This window comes from Heterodontus francisci, chromosome 26 (genome assembly GCF_036365525.1).
Source record: "Heterodontus francisci isolate sHetFra1 chromosome 26, sHetFra1.hap1, whole genome shotgun sequence".
NCBI lineage: Eukaryota > Metazoa > Chordata > Chondrichthyes > Heterodontiformes > Heterodontidae > Heterodontus > Heterodontus francisci.
In genome coordinates, this window is record NC_090396.1 from 53,830,665 (window position 1) to 53,851,383 (window position 20,719).

The window sequence follows — 20,719 nt, forward strand, 5'->3', positions numbered from 1 at the left end:
TATCCTGCATTATGATTGGTCATTGTAAACACAGTTTTTTTTTGGAACTATAATTTTTAAAACAGATTTGAATGAAACTATTTCTTCTTAAAAGGAAAGGAGACACAGAGAAGAGTATGTCTTTCATTTATGTCTCAATTTTGCAAATATTATTTAAAAAAATCACCCAAGTGTAATGAGAGATCCTTCTTACCAGCATTACTTTAGATTCCCGAAGAAACCAACATTTCAGTTCAAGTCTAACTAATTGATGCTTATATGTACATAAGCTGTGCTCTTGGTCAGCAAACTTAATAAAGAATGAAATCCTGTTCACTCTCATGTGCCAATCCAGAATGTTAGTGCTAATCTTAAATAATGAATTCATAAACAATTAGAAAACAAAAATATTTTATAATAGCTGTATGTAAGCTTGTTATGCTTTAATTTCAACCTACCATCAGTGTAGGAACTGCAGTGCCACCACTGGCAGAGGGGCATAATTACAACATGACAAGTTTATATAGAAAATTTCCATTTTAAATATGAACATAGGAATTTGTATTACAAATGTAATAAGGACAGAATGTATAACTTTAAAAATGGAGACAGCAAGGTTGCAAGACCTGTTTGATTAATACCCCACCCTTGAATTCCACTTTGCTCGAAGACGACGCTTGGCCTCGACTCTGACGTGCAAATCCACAACGAAATGACTAGTATGCGTCTAATATGATTCAGCTGTGTAGCTAAAGTGCCTATTTATCTATATAGGTATGTATCTGTGCATGTTTAACACTAGAATTGCATGATTTCTGTGATGATTGTACATTTTAGTCAATTTAACCATTGAAGCAGTCAATAATAATGGCCCGATTTTTACCACAGGCCTCGGAATGAAAAGCAGGCCCTGAGCCCGTACTTGCCAGCAGCAAGACTACCTCGGCAATTTTACCACAGGCAGTTGGTGGGTTGAGAGGCGGGGGAGGTGCTGGCAAAGGCCTGAGGAAAAGTGTCAAGACAGCTCCCCGACGCAGTCCTGCCACCAGGACATTTTAACAGTTGCAGGACCGAGTGGCTGTTCACTTCAAGAAGGCAAGCAGCCGAGTAGCATAATTAAAGGCCCACTTAGGGGCCATTTTATGGGGCCACCAGCATTTTGCAGAAGACAACCCCCCCCTCCCCCCTGCACCGCATGGGGAGACCACCAGCTTAATGGATGTTGTCAACCTATCCAGAGGTCTGGCAGCTGTGAAGCCTCAGCAGCACCACCAGGAGAAGTGGTCACTGCTGAGACACGGCAGAGACTTTGGGAGCTGTGCCAGGTAGGTTTAAAAAATAATCATGGCACCAAGGGTCGGAGAGGAAACCCATCTGGGGAGATTGTTGGGGCTGCCTTGCCTGCCCACGGCATCTCTTTGGGCCATCGAATGTCTGGCTCGCATTGTCACCACCGGCTGCTGCAAGGGAGGCCGTCTCTATTCAGCCGGCGGCTTCCCCACGCAGCAGAGGGTCATCCTGCTGTTGGCCAAATGCTGTTTCCTAATTGGGTCCTTAATTATACTAATTGGCTGCCTACCTCCTCAGAGTGGGCAGCTGCCCTACATCCAGTCTCACCACTGGTGAAATGTCCTGGTGGTGGGATTGCGTTGGGGAGCCATTTCAGGATGGCTCCACTCAATTTTACTGCCCCACCGCATGATCTACCATTCGGTGGTCAGTAAAATTCTGGCCAATGTTTATATTCCACTCCCTAAAATCATTCTACTGAAATGGTGGACATAGTCTGCATCTGGACCAGGAAGCCTTCATCTGTACCACATCTCTTCTATTTCTCCCTATGAGAACCATTGTCCTTTGCTCCTTGATTTACCACTTACCTGTGCTCTTGAACTTTCCTGCTGTCATTTTGCTTGAGAATCCAGTTTTGTGTGTCTAACTTTCAGAAAGGTATTAAGATCATGGTGAGGGTGCAAGAAATTCACTATCACACCAGGAATGAGGAGGGACTAGAAAAACTGGGGTGCTTTTCATTCAAGCACAAAGTCAGGAGGCGATCGGAGAGCTGTTCAAAATTGAGAAATTTTGATTAAGTTAATCCTGAAAAAACTATTTAGACTGAATCTGTAATTTGGTTTACATTGCCTTTCCTCATTAAGATCATCACCATAAAAAAGAGTTACGAGAATGTTTCCTTGTCGCTGAAGTCTGTTAGGACATGGAATACAGAAACAGTAGTGGAACCAAAATTCAATAGGAGGTTTTATAGGAGCTATCCAATTAGTCCCACTCTCCAATTTTTTCCCCATGGCCCATCAAATTTTCCTCTTCAAGTATTTATCCAATTCCAATTTGAAAGTTACTATGGAGTCTACTTCCACCACCCTTTCAGGTAATGAACTCCAAGTCATAACAACTCACTGTGCAAAAAAAAAAAGGCACCTCCCCTCTGGTTCTTTTGCCAATTACCTTAAAGCTATGTCCTTTGGCACAGTCCCTCCTGCCAGTGGAAACAGTTTCTTCCTAATTATCGAAAGCCCTCAAAATTTTGAACACCACTATTAAATCTCCCCTTAACCTTCTCTGCTCTAAAGAGAAAAAAACAGCTTCTCTAATCTATCTGCATAACTGATCCCTGGTACCATTCTCGTAAATCTCCTTTGCACCCTCTCCAAGGCCTTGACATCCTACTGAAAGTGTGGCACCCACTATTGAACATAATACTCCAGTTGTGGCCTAACCAGTGATTTATAAAGACTTGGCATTACTTCCCTGCTTTTGTACTCTACAGCTCTATTTACAAAGCTGAGGAAGACGTATGCTTTAACAGCCTAATCAACTTAGCATGCCACCTTCAAAGGCTTGCGTATGTAAACTCCGGAGGTTTCTGTCTGGTCCCGCACTCCTTTTAAAATTGTATCATTTGGTTTCTATTGCCTTTCCTCATTCTTCCCTCCAAAATACATCACTTAACATTACTTTGCATTAAATTTCATATGCCATGTATCTGCCCATCTTACCAGTCAATGTTTCATCAGTCTATCTAATAAAAATTAAACAGTTTAACATATTATTTCTATTACTGTGAAATACAATTTCAATTTACGTCGATTTATTTGGGTCACTAATATTTTTAGTAAGCAGACTTCCATTTTAATTAGGTATCCATGTTCTACAACAAGATGTGGCTGTGCTGTCAGAAGTTCTGAAATGAGTTCACAGAAAATGATATTGTTGATTCCAGGCTGAGGATTGTTAGAGAGACTCGCAGGGCTAAGATTATTTTCAGAGAAAAGAATGAAAGGGGAAGGGGTAAAAAAACACAAGATCCAGTTCTTTAAAATGTTGAGAGGGCTGGATAGTGTTGATGTGAACAGGTCACTGGACTTGGAAGATGATCAAAAGAACTGGAGGAATCACTGGTTCAAATTTAAGCTGCAAGTGAGATGAAAGCTTAGAAAAGCAATGAATATGGGGAACAGACTCCTGGTAAAAGCAGCTGATGCTCTGCCATTACCTCCTTCAAAAAAATGGGCTGGTCAAAAATCTGACTGGGAATGGGATAAAAGCCTAATAAGTAAACGCTTAGTTAATTACAATCCTCGCAGACCGTAATAGTCTTTTGTTGTTTGCTCTTGGGATGAGCATTGCTGGCAAGGTCAGCATTTATTGTCCGTACCTAATTGCCCTCAAGGTGGCAGTGGTGGGTTGCCTTCCTGAATCGCCGCAGTCCACGTGGTGTAGGTACACCCAGAATGCTGTTAGGGAGGGATTTTGACCCACTTACGGTGAAGGAAATGTGATACAGTTCCAAGTCAGGATGGTGAGAGATGGAGAGGGACTTGCAGGTGGTAGTGTTCCCATGCATCCTTCTAGGTGGTGGAGGTCACAGGCTTGGAAGGTGCTGTCAAAGGAGGCTTGACAAGTTGCTGCAGTGTATCTTGTATGTGGTACATACTGCTGCCACTGTGTGTCAGTGGTGGAGGGTATGAATGTTTAAGGTGATGGATGGGGTGCTGATCAAGCGGCCTACTTAGTCCTGGATGGTGTCAAGCTTCTCGAGTGTTGTTGGAGCTGTACTCACCCGGCAGTGGAGAGTATTCCATCACGCTCCTGACTTGTAGCTGGTGGACAGGATTTGGGGAGTCAGGAAATCAGTTACTTGCCGCAGAATTCCCAGTCTCTGACCTGGCCTTGTAGCCACAGCACTTATATGGCTAGTCCAGTTAAGTTTCTGTTCAATGGTAACCCTCAGGATGTTGTTGGAAGATTTAACGATGGTAATGCCACTGGGATGAGCATTGCTAGCAAGGTTAAGGGGATTCTCTCTTGTTGGAGAGAGTCTTTGCCTGTCACTTGTGTGGCACTGATGTTACTTGCCACTTATCTGCCCAAACCTGAATGTTGTCCAGGTCTTTCTGCATGCGGGCATGGACTCCTTCAGTACCTGAGGAGTTGCGAATGGTACGGAACACTGTGCAATCGTCAGCAAAAATCCCCACTTCTCACCTTATGATGGAGGGAACGTCATTTGATGAAGCAGCTGAAGATGGTTGGGACTAGCACATTGCCTGGAGGAACTCCTGCAATGATATCCTGGGGCTGAGATAACAGGGCACCAACAATCACAACCGTCTTCCTTTGTACTAGGTATGACTCCAACCAGGGGAGTTTTCCCCCTGATTACCATTAACTTCAATTTTGCTAGGGCTCCTTGCTACCACATTTGGTCAAATGCTGCCTTGCTGTCAAAGGCAGTCACTCTCATTTCAGCTCTTTAGTCCAAGTTTAGAGCAAGACTGTAATGAGGTCTGGAGCCAAGTGGCCCTAACGGAACCCAAACAGTATCAGTAAGCAGGTTGTTGTTAAACCACCACTTGATAGCACTGTTGATGACACTTTCCATCACTTTGCTGATGATCAAGAGTAGACTGATGGGGCAGTATTTGTCCAAATTGGTTTTGTCCTGCTTTTTGGGGACAAGGATATACCTGGGCAATTTTCTACATTGTTGGGTACATGGCAATGTTGTAGCTCCACTGAAACAGCTTGGCTAAGGCTGTGACTAGTTCTGGAGCACAAGCCTTCAGTGCTACAGCAGGGATTTCTGAGTAAAGAAATTTCTCCTCATCTCTGTCCTAAGTGGCTTCCCCCTTATTTTGAAATTGTGTCCCCTGGTTCTAGACTCCCCAACCAGGGGAAACATCTTAGCTGCATCTACCCCGTCTATCCCTTTAAGTATTTTGTAGGTTTCAAGGAGATCACCTCTCATTCTTCCAAATTCTAGAGAATACACACAGATGCTGCCAGATCTGCTGAGTGGTTCCAGCATTTCTTGTTTATATTCTAGAGAATACAGGCCCAGTTCCTTCAATCTCTCTTCATAGGACTGTCCCTGCCATCCTACGAACACGTCTGGTGAACCTTTGTTGCACTCCCTCTATGGCAATAATATCCTTCCTAAGGCAAGGGGACTAAAACTGCACACAGTACTCCAGATATGGTCTAACCAGGTTCTATACAATTGAAGCAAGACGTCACTACTCTTGTACTCAAATCCTCTTGCGATAAAGTCTAACATACCATTAGCCATCCGAATTGCTTGCTGCACCTGCATGTTAGCTTTCAGTGCCTTATTGACAAGGACATCCAGGTCCCTTTGTAAATCTACACTTTCTAATCTCTTACCATTTAAGAAATACTCTGCACATCTATTCCTCCTACCAAATAGCTACTATCAATACCAGTTACACTTAGTTAATTAGGAAAGAAACTAAAGCAAGACCCATGTTAGGAACCCTGTGAATTGCCAACCCTGTCAGGATGCCCGACATCAACAACTCACTATCTAGGAAGCAGTTACATCAAAAGATTCACATCAGTACTCAAAACAGCATAAATATTATCTATCGGCAAACTGTATAGCTTGTGTAGTTTTTTGCCTGGTGATAACAGAACTAATTTACACTGAATAGAATGCAGGCTCTTTATTTAGGACTGTTTATTTAAAAAATAATTACAGTTCTGTTGTAATATGATTGACAACTTATATGAAATAAAGTGCAACCACAGATGGGTTGTTCTCTACCAGTATCTCACCAATTGTATGTTTGTTCATCTCCCAGTAATATCTCAGATTTCTTGCTTCTGTAGCATGAAATGCCATAATGTAAAGTTCCATTTGGGACTCCATCAGCACACAACACTGAAAAGGGTTAAGCTTGTAAGTGCAATACAGACATGAGTGACAATCACGTGATCAGCGACACACAAGGAGAGAACAACCCAGGTGTTAAATTTACAACCACAAGTTTGAACCTCACTTTTTTTTGCATGTTCAAAAGCGTAGGCTGATAATGCTGAAGAGCTGAACAATTTTCATCTTTACATCACGTAACATTACAAAACATCAAGAATATTTGAAAGAAGGCATAAGACAGTGGTCAGGATTTTAAAAAAAAACCTTTATAAGTCAGTCTGTGCTCACAAACCTGCCAAGGAGTTTTTTTCAATTTTTAACCTGAAAGGCCATCCCTGGGCTTAATTCACTAAGCATTATTAGATGTAAAAACGAGTTTATCGACAGCCAGAATGTTTTAAACTTTCAAACAAGAAAAAAACTTAATCAGATAAAAACAGCAGCATCTTTTAACAAAATACACATTCTCCCACTCATCCACTGACAGGATACTGCCATTCAATCCACTCATTCACTGTCAGGATACTACCATTTAATCCACTACTTTTATTTCAGATTTCCAGCATTTGCAGTATTTTGTGTCTGATTTACCATTTAATCCATTCATTCACTTTCAGGATATTAACACTTAAGTCGTTCGTTAACTGTCTGAATATGAACACGCAATCTATTTAGCAACTAAAAAAAGAAAATACCCGTTTTATACATGTCTTTACATGCTTTTGGTGTAAAAACTGATTTAAGTTGTATTAAAAACAAGCCACAACATTCAGCATTGTCTCATGGCTAATAGTTTGATCCTGAAACACAACACCTTTTTTTTCATTCTGTGATTTGGGACAGAATGAAAGAGGCTGGAGGACTGAGAAGGAAAAGTCCTTTGGAAACAGACAGAGTTAATGACATACTGTGCACAGACAGTATCACTAGGGAGAATCATTAGTTTCGAGGTCATCACACTTTTGGACCCTAGGTTGTTTACCAGGACTTTCACAGCAGCTGCCAGTCCCTTTGCATGCATGCAAAGTAATTGAAGACTTGGCATTCTCCTCTCTCCTCCCAAAAAATAAATTACTTCATCAAAAAGTTCTTCTTTCCAAACTTAGAACATACCATGTTCCAGTATCAGCAAATTGCATAACAGTAGAATTTTTTGAACATTCGTACAAAGATTATAATTCCCCCACCCAAAGGAAGTTATCTACATTTATTACTTTAAAAGTTTCTGCTGATCAGTAGGTGGAACTCTACATGTTGCAATATGTATAATACATATTGTTTGCAACCAGTGTGATTTTGATGCATTAGGAAACTGCTGAGCAGAGAAAACCATGGATTAAATTAGGGTGGGGCAGTCTCCCTGATAGGTAGCAATTAAGTGTGTAGATAATAGTGGGATCATTTCAGAATCAATCCATCAACAGCCTAACTTGCAACATTACAATAAAAAATAACATTAGAGGCCTCCAACAATGAGCAAGAATAGTAAATCTAGAAAAGCAACCAATTAGAAAAATCCCTGTGTAGAAGAGGTGGTTTTGAAAATTCTTCAAGAAGTAGTCCAAGCATGTAATATAAGTAAACAAAAACATACAAATGGCATTGTAAATTGAAATATCTACTAGTGCAAAATATACTCAAAAGCTTTATTTTCTTCTGTGGTTTCTCTAACTTCTCAAAATTTAAGATAAACCTTTCAGAGCACCACTAGAGCTACAGACAGGTTTGCAGCTTTATCTGTTTTGATGCCAGTACCGAAGATGGAAAGCGGCTGAGAATCACTGTTCTGCAGACGAAATTGTAACTTAAAAAATACCATTGAAATTTGACACAAGCAAGTGCAGTTGCAAAAGCTATTTTGGCACACAGCTACCATTTCTATTTTAATGACGAGATTTGAATTGCTGGAACTGGTTTGAGTTTTCAAAAGAATCAAAAAGCTGATTTAACAAGAATTCACAAATCAAGTTTGTTGAGAAACTTATCAAACTACCCTGCTTCATAAAAGGAAAAAAGTTACAGATATGGGTCTAGATTTTCCGCTCGGGTTACGCTGGCTCTTGGGCATAATTTAAGTGGAATGCATTGAAAAATTATTTGTGAGCCTCACTAGCTCCACACTTGGCTCCAGCACTTCCTGCTGGAAATGATGTTGGGCATTGAATGAAGGTCATTTTCAACTTGAGTGGGTGGAAAACTGGCAATAACTGTCTGTTCTCCACTGTGAAGTCTTGTGTTCTTACTGCAGGAAACAAGGGGCAGAGTGCATTTATCAGCAGTATAAGCATACCCAGAATATATGCCTTGAACCTAAACTTCCCAGCAAATAGATGGTGGAAGATCAATTGTTTCAAACAGATGCATTCCTTCACTTACTATATTGCAATGAGTATGGGATGCTCTAGGGAGAGATAGTTTGTTTTTTCACCGGTAGCGAGTGGGCCCAAATCATATTTGGTTGCCTGTCAATGCTTTTTTGGCCAAAGTCATAGGGGATCCTATTCAGTCCTTCACCTCTCCCCGATTTAAAATGCCATTAAAAACTATTTATCACAGCAATATGTTTGCTGTACATCATACTGAACATTCAGTAGCCAATTCTCAAATGCCACATGATTTCAAATCAGGTAGCCCACTAAGTTCCAAAATTTGAAATTTAGTAGCCCAGCTAATATTGTGGTACCCTGAGGACTCTCATTAACAGACTAGCTCAAATCACATGCCAGCAGGCACAGGATGGCGTTCTGGACCAACCCCAATATGCTAAAAGGAACTTCTAGTCATGCAGACAGCACACAGCCTATTGACTCAGCATTATGCAGTATTGGCATTAGGGTTTGCAGAAACTTGTCATTAGCTCTGCCCCTTCCCCAAGGTGACAGAGGTTACATGAGGAAGGAGGGAAAAATAAAATCAGAAAAATGTAAACAATGACAATCAGCACTCCCAAATTAGACTTTCTTCTTTCTTCTGCCTTTCGCGCAACCTTTGCCATACCAACCACCAGAGACAGTGGAGCCCACACCTCCTGGGCTGTCCTTGGTCAGTAGTTTACGACTGTGACAGTCTTCTTCACCTGGTCTCAGCTGAGTAGCTAGGCTGAAAATAGGATCTTTCGACCTTGAAGACAATCAGGCATCACAGTGAATGTCAATTTGAGATATTACTGGATGAAGATTTTGTAATCTATTCTCAGCAACTGTAATTCACCAACAAAAAATTATAAAAGCCACCTGTCACCTGAACGGGTAAAAACAGGGTGTAAATGGGTCCCAGGTTAGCTTCCCAGTCTGTACTGTTAGCTGACCTAAACTGGCGATTGTTCTCAATGCTTCTGTGTATGTGTGTGCATACATGCATGTGGTAAGGACAGGATGGCACTCAGCTGCAAGCACCCCCTCCCTCCAGTGATGGACAAAGGGGGGAGATGCAGCAGAGGGAGCTAATCAAATGGGCTTAATCTTACTGGCAAGAAATCAGTGAGTTCCTTGTACTTCAGGGCAGGAGATTGTCAATGTTAGAGGTGGGGTTGCAGGATTTAAGGAGACAACTGGCAGTGGAGAAAAGATGACAGGGGTTATCTCTCTGTTTTCTAGGATGATCCAGGAGCAAAGAATGGTACTGGCAGAGGAGAGCAAAGTCTGACAGTGCTTGATGGGATTCAAGTCTATATCCCACAGACTTGGAGGGAAACTGGTGGTCATTCTGGGGAAATGATCAGGGTAGGAGAGGTGAAGGCGAGGTACTGGTTCAGCAGATCGACAGCTGCAGAAGTATTGTGGCAAATGATGGACCAAGGCTAGAATATTAAAAGCCTGAAAGTGCAGTTCTAAGTGAGTTGGAGGAAGAATTTATTCCAGGAGCAAATAGAAGAAAACTGGGTTGGAAGGGGTTATGAATGGTGAGGGATACAAGGAACTGGTTTGAGATGGCCTTAACTGTGATTGAGACAATGGGAGTAGACAGACTATGTGAGATGGCAGGGTTGAGGGAGTAGTTGTGAACATAGGAAGAGTTTATATGTAGGAAGAGAAAGAAGGACCGGAGGGCAGTGGAGAAGCAAGGTGAAATTCCCAGCCTATACCTGTCATAGTGTGGAATTTCAAGGCGAAGTTCTTCCAATAGCAGCTGCATGACATCATCACATTTTGCATGGATCTTCAGTGTAGCTATATCATCCTTTGGTGTCCACTGCAAAAGATAAAGGAGCAACAAATTACAACTTATACTTATTTAGTGCCTTTAAAATAGAAAAACATCCCAAGATGCTTCACAATTGTTGGTAGAATAAAATGGGAAAGATGTTATGGGAGGCAATTGAAGGTGCTGTTTAATAGGGGAGAGATGGAACAAGATGAAAAATTTTAGAAGTGAGTTCTAGAGTGTGGTGAATGCATAGTGGACCAGAGTTGGAAGAATGGAAAGCGCAGGCTTAGGCATAGGATTGGAGAAGGTTGCAAAGCTAGAAATGAGCAGGGCTGTGGAACAATGTGAAGATGATGGCGTAAATGTGGTGTCGTAAATAGTGAGGAGGAAAGCCGTGGATTACAGGATGATACAGATGGGCTGGTAAAATGGGCAGAGTAGTGGCAAATGGAATTTAATCCTGAGAAGTGTGAGGTGATGCATTTTGGGAGGATTAACAAGGCAAGAGAATATACAAGGACCCTAGGAAGTACAGAGGGTCAGAGGGACCTTGGTATACTTGTCCATAGATCAACAAAGGCAGCAGCACAGGTAGATAAAGGTGGTTAGGAAGGCATATGGGATACTTGCCCTTATTAGCCTAGGTATAGAATATAAGAGCATGCAGGTTATGATGGAGCTGTATAAAATGCTAGTTAAGCTACAGCTGGAGTACTGTGTACAGCTCTGGGCACCACACTATAGGAAGGATGTGATTGCAATGGAAAGGGTGCAGAGGAGATTCACCCGGATGTTGCCTGGGCTGGAGCATTTCAGCTATGAAGAGAGACTGAAAAGGCTAGGCTTGTTTTCCTTAGAGCAGAGAAGGCTGAGGGGGGACCCGACTGAAGTACACAAAATTATGAGGGGCATTGATTGGATAGATCGGAAGAAATTTTTTCCCTTAGCGGAGGGGTCAATAATCAGGGGGCATAGATTTAAGGCAAGGGGCAGGAGGTTTAGAGGGGATTTGAGGAAAGAAAATTTCACCTAGAGGGTGGTTGGAATCTGGAACGCACTGCCTGAAGAGGTGGTAGAGGCAGGAACCCTCAATATTTAAGAAGTATTTAGATGAGCACTTGAAATACCATAGCATACAAGGCTACGGGCCAAGTGCTGAAAAATGGGATTAGAATAGTTAGGCGCTTGATGGCCAGCATAGACACGATGGGCCGAAGGGCCTCTTTCTGTGCCGTATAACTATGACTATGAGGATTTTGTAACTAATGCACTGAGAGACGGGAACCAACGAAATCGGCAATATCTGGGGTGATAGACAAGTGGATATGGTTCTGGACAGGATGCAAGTGCTGGAGTTCTGGATGAACAGCTCAGGAAGTCAATGATAAGGATATTGGAATAATCTGATTGTGACAGACATTGAAAAGTGGTGTGGGGTTTGAAATTCAGTTCAAAATCTAAGAGCACCAAAGTTACATATCATCCAATTCAGCCTGGGTAGGCATTCAGAATAGGAGATGGAATCGCGGGCTCAGGCTCCAAGTTCATAGCTGGGGCTGAGCAAGATGGCTTCAGTCATGACAATGTTGCAAGAAATTCTCACTCATCCACAACGTGATGTTTGACAGTCAGCCCTAAAGGACAGTGACAGATGAGGCATAGGGGGAAATAAAGCGTAAAACCATGGTGCACACCAGAGATTATTATGCAGTTAGCACTGTTATGCGTGCTAATTTACTAGCGGTAATAGCATTAAACGTAATCAACAAAATGAAACTTGGTGTAAAAATAAAACAGGAGTGGATTCAAAGATGAATTTTCCTGCTGCTTGAAGTTACTATGCTTAATTTATACAAAGGCAGATCAATTGCAAAGACCACTTCTTTCTCAAACACACAGAATCTTACTTCGTCACCTCAACACAAAAAATAGACACCATCTCAAGGATCCTTCCAAGTCAAGAGGAAGTTAGACTCAGCGTGAATTAAAATTAAAATTTTAACTCATTCTAAGGCCAAAACAGTTGATTATTTAACCCATTAATAATATGTACCACAGATCATGTCATTTATTGCTGATTGGCTTCATTTCATGACCAACTGGATGCCAAGACCCCTGTTTCCTGAGGCTCATTTACAACTTCAGCCACGGCAGTGGGCACATAACCAATCATAAAGGCATTGTCACAAAAAGCAAGTTTTTGAAAAAATCAGTGTTGGAAAATCACTTTTAAACTCAACTAATCGAAGAGGGATCTAAAGAAAGGAAGATAATACAGCTTAATATAATGTAGGATATGGTACATAATAAAAACAGAAAATTGATGGAAATACTATGAAAGGTCACAGACCTGAAACATTAACTCTGTTTCTCTCTCTCCACAGAAGCTGCAGACCTGCTGAGTATTTTCAGCACTTCGTTTTTATTTCAGATTTTCAACACCCACAGTATTTTGCTTTTATGCTGTTGCTGGATATGGCACCATAATTATGTTACTAGATAAGCAATCCAGGTTCTGAATTAATAATAGAGAATGCGAGTTCAAATCCCACCTTGATCATTTGAATTCAGTTTTAAAAATGTCTGGAAACAGAAAGCTGGGATCAGTAAAATAAAATTGATCACAAAGCTGTTGGTTTGCAAATGTCCTTTAGGAAAGAAAACCTGCTGTCCTTATCTGGTCTGACCCATATACGAGGCCAGTCCCACACCAATGTAATCAGCTTTAAACCGCTTTATGCAGTGATGCCCACATCACAAGAATAAACAAAGAAAAAACTGGTTCTTACCTGTAGATTTACTATGTACAGCTTTGGCCTTTTGTGAGGTACCCTGCTCATACACCAAAGACAGGCATACTTTTTAAGAACCTGCAGTAAGGCAAATTTTGCTTTAAATAAAAATAGCTTGTTAGAACTTGCTCACATTTTAAGATTTCAGGCAGAATAATTCAGATTGGAAGGAAAGTAGAAATGTGAAGTTATTTACATAATAAAAAGGCAGTTTCAACTATGGCAGACAGCACTGAGAACTGGCAGAATGCCCTAGCTGCCAAAATCCAAACATGCTTAGCAGACATCCAATGAACCTGTTCTCCTCAAGCATATACTGTTGGAGCAGAATGCCTATGGGTATTGGATTTTATGTTCAGAATTGTCCTCACTCTTGGGGCACTCTTAAAATCACCTCTTAAGCGTTCCAGAAGTTGATACCCACAGAGACCACAAAGATGGTCAATGTTGGAAAATGAAAGCTAGTATGCGTTACTATTCTCAGATTTGTGTGAAAGCATACTGTTGAAGCAGAGTGTTTCACTCTGCATCCAATCTAATCTGGTAATGGCTGGTGCCAAAACAGAATGCACAAAGTGTGAAAGCTTGCAATCCTCAGGAATGATAACCTTCGCTTGGATGAGTGCAAGAAGACACAAATGTATAGGGAAGGATAATCACTTTAATATTTGGAAGCAATAAATAAAAGGATCCTGCATAGTCAGTATTAACATTTCTGCACAAATACAAAAAAAAGCAAGACATTAATATATTAAGCTTGTTACCAATTTTTTAAAACCTTGTCCTGTACACTGGTCGAGGGTTGTTTTTGCGATTGGAAGCCTGTGACCAGTGGTATACCGCCGGGATTGGTGCTGGGACCCTTGCCGTTTGTAGTGTACATTAATGATTTAGACATGAATATAGGAGGAATGATCAGTAAATTCGCAGATGACATGAATATTGGTGGTGTTGTAAATAGAGGAGGAAAGCCTTAAATTACAGGATGATATAGATAGGCTGGTAAGATGGGCAGAGCGGGGGAAAATGGAATTTAATCCTGAGAAGTATGAGGTGATGCTTTTTGGGAGAACTAAGAAGGCAAGAGAATATACAATGGATGGTAGGACGCTAAGAAATACAGAGGATCAGTGGGACCTTGGTGTACTTGCCCATAGATCACTGAAGGCAGCAGCACAGGTAAATCAGGTGGTTAAAAAGGCATATGGGATACTTGCCTTTATTAGCCGAGGCATAGAATATAAGAGCAGGGAGGTTATGATGAAGCTGTATAAAATGCTAGTTAGGCCACAGCTGGAGTACTGTGTACAGCTCTGGTCGCCACACTATAGGAAGGATGTGATTGCACTGGAGAGGGTGCAGAGGAGATTCACCAGGATGTTGCCTGGGCTGGAGCAATTCAGCTACGAAGAGAGACTGGATAGGCTAAGGTTGTTTTCCTTAAAGCAGAGAAGGCTGAGGGGGGTCCTGATTGAGGTATATAAAATTATGAGGGACAGAGATAGGGTAGATAGGAAGAAACTTTTTCCCTTAGCGGAGGTATCAATAACCAGTGGGCATAGATTTAGGGTAGGAGGTTTACAGGGGATTTGAGGAAAAAAAAAATTCACCCAGAGGGTGGTTGAAATCTAGAACACACTGCCTGAAGGGGTGGTAGAGGCAGGAACCCTCACAACGTTTAAGAAGTATTTAGATGAGCACTTGAAATACCATAGCATACAAGGCTACGGGCCAAGTGCTGAAAAATGGGATTAGAATAGATAGGTGCTTGATGGGCCGAAGGACCTATTTCTGTGCTGTATAACTCTATGACTCTTACAGCCTGACAGAATATTGCTTCTTAGCCTTTCGATAAGAATTATGAGAGCTGCTGTTCGCAAAGAATTAAATCTTTTAACATAGCATTTCTCCATTTATTAATTTTAAAAAAATGTTCACTAATCTTGAATTATATGGAGATTACCATCGATTCTATAGTCCCTCATTCATAAATTATCTTTTATAATCAATAAAAGAAATTGCTAAAAATGCTTATTTACACAAGATGTACAATGGGGTGTGGCATGACTATTTCAAAAGCAACCAAAGTCCATTCAGTATCTGAACTGACAAGGGAAGTTACTGGAAAACAATGCTTAACCTTTAAACTGGATCCAAGACAAATGATGACATCAGCTTTCTTGGCTGCCTCTGCTGCTCCCTTCCAGTTCAGTGGCTGCTCCAGTGTTCCCTTTTCCCCAAAGTGCACAATTGTGTCTCGCAACTCACCGCCACACTTGTGACACTTTCTTCCAGTATTGTGTCTGTGTAGTGATGTGCGTTCAGTGACATCAAACAGACGAATGTATTCTCGGTTAGGAGAGCAATATGTGCAAACCTGTGAAAACCACATCATCATAATGAAGTGCAATGCTGACAGACATTAACTGCTATCTGTACTTGTACCAGGAAGAAAAAATCCATTCCACATATATATATTGAGAAGCGGACAGACCATTTTAATGTTACAGGACACTAGTACTCAAAACAACTGAACCAATAATTTACAAAAGGACTGATATTTCTGTGAAACCCTTCTTGTGGGAAGGTGCCTAGCTTCTGCTTGGTAATTGCTCAGTGGCAGTATTGGATATCACATGGGATTCCATTATTTCATGGTGCAATCTGTTGAAGCATTATGATGGTAAAAGTTGACAAATAAAGCTACTACAGTTGAGATACTAATTTCTTTTGTTACTAATTAAAAATTTAGTAACTTTTTACTTTGATAGTCAAAGACCGGTGTAGTTCTATTATATTAGAATCTCCAACACTTTTTTTTAAAATTCATTCATGGGATGTGGGCTTCACTGGCTATGCCAGCATTTATAGCCCATCCCTATTTGCCCTCGAGAAGGTGGTGGTGAGCTGCCTTCTTGAACCGCTGCAGTCCATGTGGGGTAGGTACAGCCACAGTGCTGTTAGGAAGGGAGTTCCAGCATTTTGACCCAGCGACAGTGAAGGAACGGCGATATAGTTCCAAGTCAGGATGGTGTGTGACTTGGAGGGGAACTTGCAGGTCCAACTGTCTAGGCTGGTAGCCATACGCCACAAGAGCCTTGCACCCGATATCTCTCCATTTCCTTCTCCCTTATGTATACATTAAGCCTCCCCTTAAATGTGTTAGTTCTATTTGCTTCAACCACTCCATGTAGCAGTGAATTCAACATTATCACCACCCTCTGTGTAAAGAAATTCCTCCGAAACTCTTGATTTAATCTGGCTATTGTATATTTATGCCCCCTTGTTCTGAACTCACCCATACAAGGGGTAAGTTTCTCCCCAATCACCCTATCAAACCCCTTCATAATTTTAAAGACCTCAACAGTTCTCTTCGTTTTCTCCTCCAAAGAGCCACAGCCTGCTCAACCTGAGATATAATGTGGAAAATCCCCAATGTTAGCAACTCAGTCAATTGCACAACTCAGTTTAAAAAAAACCCTTATTGCATTGTCCTTTGAGCTACTCCCAGGACGTTTCTGCTCATAATTTCCTCTTTTGAAGAAAAAGAGGAAACAAAATCTATGGGCATGGTATTTTGAACTCTTGCATTGCAGAATTTTTATTTTGCTGAATCTCTTCCATTAAGTAGCTGAGCCATACAGACCAGGAAGGTCCTTAGTTCAATCCCAGTCAATGCTAAATTAGTTGATCTCAGTCACATCAGTTCAGAGGATTACGACTGGCCTCATTGCTCTGAGTTACAAAGGGGAAAATCTGCCCTGATCCAAAGGCCTGCTTGGGTGTACAATTTAAACCCGACCCAGGCCCGACCTGACCACATTTAACCCGAACCGGGCCACAGTCCTTTGATTTTTTTCCCGCGCCCGACCCGATCCCCGGAAATTAATGACACTTACTCTTACTTCCCTCCCTGACCAAAAGGCAGTACTGCCACTGTGTCCAACCTGGCTCGACCAGAGCCCAAATGCCAGACCCGGAAGAGCAACCCGACCTGAACCCGACACGTCATTGGGTCCCATCGGGTTCAGGTCAGGTAGCCATGCTCTACCCTGATCACCTTTCAGAGATCACAATGGAAGTACATATGTGCGGATGGTGGGTGAGGACATATTTTGGAAAACAAATTCAACCACATTTTCCCATCGTCTCCTTTTGACTCCTTACTGGGGTATAGTTACACATGTGTCTGCGTGGGTTTCCTCCGGGTGCTCCGGTTTCCTCCCACATGCCAAAGACTTGCAGGTTGATAGGTTAATTAGCCATTATAAATTGCCCCTAGTATAGGTAGGTGGTAGGGAAATATAGGGACAGGTGGGGATGTGGTAGGAATATGGGATTAGTGTAGGATTAGTATAAATGGGTGGTTGATGGTCGGCACAGATTCGGTGGGCCAAAGGGCCTGTTTCAGTGCTGTATCTCTAAACTAAACTAAAGTTACAGGCCATTATTTATGAGCGTCATAAAAGTAAATATTCAATGCTTTCATGAGAAGGAAAAATTTGATTGAAAAAGAAATTCCAAATTATGTTGTTGCAATTTTTTTGTTTTTAATTGCCACAGGCAAGGATAAAAATGGTGTCAGAAACTGGAACACAATTAGTAATGACTGACATTAGCAACTATTCTCGAGTGGCTAAAAAAACAGACAATTGTAAATGATGTTTCACATGATAATTTATGGGCCACATCCTAACATTCTAATAGTTAGCTTAATATTACCATAACATGGTTAGGTTGCATGCCCGCCTCTCCATTACCTTACCTCTATGTACATATTCCCATGCAGTTCTGAAAGTGCCTTCCTGGGTAAACTGCTACGTAAATGTAATCCATCACAATTCTGAGACACCACATGTTGCACCTGGAGGGAACAAGGATACTTCTAAAGCTGGGTTTATGATCTCTCAGCATTCTGATCCGGTTATAGAACGTGTGTGAAAGGCACTCAAATGCCAGCCTGAGTTCTTCATATTTTAATACAAAGAACAAAGAACAGTACAGCACAGGAACAGGCCATTCGGCCCTCCAAGCCTGCGCCAATCTTGATGCCTGCCTAAACTAACACCTTCTGCACTTCCGGGGCCCATATCCCTCTATTCCCTCCCTATTCATGTATTTGTCAAGATGTCTCTTAAACGTCGCCATCGTATCTGCTTCCACCACCTCCCCTGGCAGCAAGTTCCACGTCCTTCTGGTAGTGTGACGACCAGAATTGCACGCAATATTCTAAGTGTGGCCTAACTAAGGTTCTGTACAGCTGCAACATGACTTGCCAATTTTTATACTCTACGCCCCGACCGACGAAGGCAAGCATGTCGTATGCCTTCTTGACTACCTTATCCACCTGCGTTGTCACCTTCAGTGACCGGTGGACCTGTACGCCCAGATCTCTCTGCCTGTCAATACTCCTAAGGGTTCTGCCATTTACTGTATACCTCCCACCTGCATTAGACCTTCCAAAATGCATTAGCTCACATTTGTCCGGATTAAACTCCATCTGCCATTTCTCCGCCCAAGTCTCCAACCGATCTATATCCTGCTGTATCCTCTGACAATCCTCATCATTATCCGCAACTCCACCAACCTTTGTGTCATCCGCAAACTTACTAATCAGACCAGCTACATTTTCCTCCAAATCATTTATATATACTACAAACAGCAAAGGTCCCAGCACTGATCCCTGCGGAACACCACTAGTCACATCCCTCCATTCAGAAAACAACCCATCCACTGATACCCTCTGTCTTCTATGACCGAGCCAGTTCTGTATCCATCTTGCCAGCTCACCTCTGATCCCGTGTGACTTCACCTTTTGTACCAGTCTGCCATGCGGGACCTTGTCAAAGGCTTTACTAAAGTCCATATAGATAACATCCACTGCCCATCCTTCATCAATCATCTTCGTCACTTCCTCAAAAATCTCAATCAAATTAGTAAAACACGACCTCCCCTTCACAAAACCATGCTGTCTCTCGCTAATAAGTTTGTTTGTTTCCAAATGGGAGTAAATCCTGTCCCGAATAATCCTCTCTAATAGTTTCCCTATCACTGACATAAGGCTCACTGGCCTATAATTTCCTGGATTATCCTTGCCACCCTTCTTAAACAAAGGAACAACATTGGCTATTCTCCAGTCCTCTGGGACCTCACCTGTAGCCAATGAGGATGCAAAGATTTCTGTCAAGGCCCCAGCAATTTCTTCCCTTGCCTCCCTCAGTATTCTAGGGTAGATCCCATCAGGCCCTGGGGACGTATCTACCTTATAATGTTCACAAATCAATTTGTAAAAGGTAGTAACTAACCAATTGATTTACAGTGAATAATACTGGCTCAAGACACATTCCCCTGAACTATATCTCAGGGGCTCTCTGTGCTGGCTCAGGATTTCCCCAGGATGAAGTGGGGGTGGGGTGGGGGGAATGAACCATTCTTTGATAATATATATCCTGTACTTCAGAAAATGCATCAGTTAGTTTGCTGGTTAAACTGTATAGTTTGCTACATCCCACGGTTTCTTGGTTTTCTTGTTTATTTTTAGAAACTGTCAGTTTTTAACAAAACAAAAAAAGAGAAAACAACCAGCAAAGTTTCAGTAAACTATAAGCACAGAAAATATAAAATAGCAAACCATTAATTGAGAAAAAAAAAATCAATTTAAAATATTGATTACTTCTTTGGAAACTTGTCATTATGCAGTGATTTTTTTTCTTATTAGGAAGCAAACACTATACTCACAGGACACAGTTTAATTGCATCTTTAAAATTAATTGGCTATAATTATAATTAACTGGTCTTTACTGAATTAAAAGGAAACATGTTGAAAGAAAGAGACAGTAGATCATACCAACATAAACACAATGTGAACCAGCAGTGATCAAGAACTTAATTGCTAGGCTACTGCATAGGGATTAATGGGACAATCATGTAGAAGCCCTCAGTTACATCTTGCAATATGGGTCATTATTTTACACTGCTCCACGAACATTTTATAGTTATTGACTTTTCTACAAAAGCAGTGGGGTGATTGGGGAGGGGGAGTGGGGTGATTGGGGAGGGGGAGTAGGGTGGTTGGGGAGAAATTCTCCTTCTGTATAAAAGAAAACAAAGCCTAAACCAAAACAGACTACTGAAATCCAATGTGTCCAACAGTTATGGATTTAACAAGTCTCTGTTGAATACACTGAGTCCATTAGTTTAACAATTGCAGCTTTCTATAGCAATCGGAAAGTTTTCGTCTTCATTTGCCACTAATTGTTATAGAGAAAGGGGAGTGCCACTTTTTGTTTAAGTGTCTAATTCACATTTCATTGTGAACTTCAGCTGGTCCACAAGGTCATCTGTTGCTTTTATATTCTCGGCATGAGTTTAACAGACATTTTAGTGCATTTGTTTTCTGTTCAGTTATATTTCAGGTTGGTTCTTGATTCGCCTCTAACCTGCATATCACAGAATAATACAGTGCAGAAGAGGCCCTTCGGCCCATCGAGTCTGCACCGATGCATTAAAACACCTGACCTGTCTACCTAATCCCATTTGCCAGCACTTGGCCCATAGCCTTGAATGTTATGACGTGCCAAGTGCTCATCCAGGTACTTTTTAA

At 41.5% G+C, this 20,719-nt stretch overlaps 1 protein-coding gene across 3 annotated transcripts in view; it reads right to left on the reverse strand.

Annotated features, from left to right (window-relative positions):
• Positions 1 to 5,965: 5,965 nt before the first annotated feature.
• The window catches only part of sirt7 (sirtuin 7), a 48,854-nt gene continuing 34,100 nt past the window's right edge, over positions 5,966 to 20,719 (reverse strand). For 2 of the 3 annotated variants that reach the window (XM_068058283.1, XM_068058282.1), the window contains 5 exons: positions 17,882 to 17,980; positions 15,257 to 15,493; positions 13,114 to 13,194; positions 10,263 to 10,369; positions 5,966 to 9,298 (listed from right to left, as the gene is read on the reverse strand). In XM_068058283.1, coding sequence (XP_067914384.1) covers positions 9,130 to 9,298; positions 10,263 to 10,369; positions 13,114 to 13,194; positions 15,257 to 15,493; positions 17,882 to 17,980 — 693 coding nt within the window. In that variant the 3' untranslated portion in view covers positions 5,966 to 9,129. Of the gene's footprint in view, positions 9,299 to 10,262; positions 10,370 to 12,674; positions 12,908 to 13,113; positions 13,195 to 15,256; positions 15,494 to 17,881; positions 17,981 to 20,719 lie in introns of those variants that run through there. The other variant, XR_010977574.1, reaches the window with a different exon arrangement.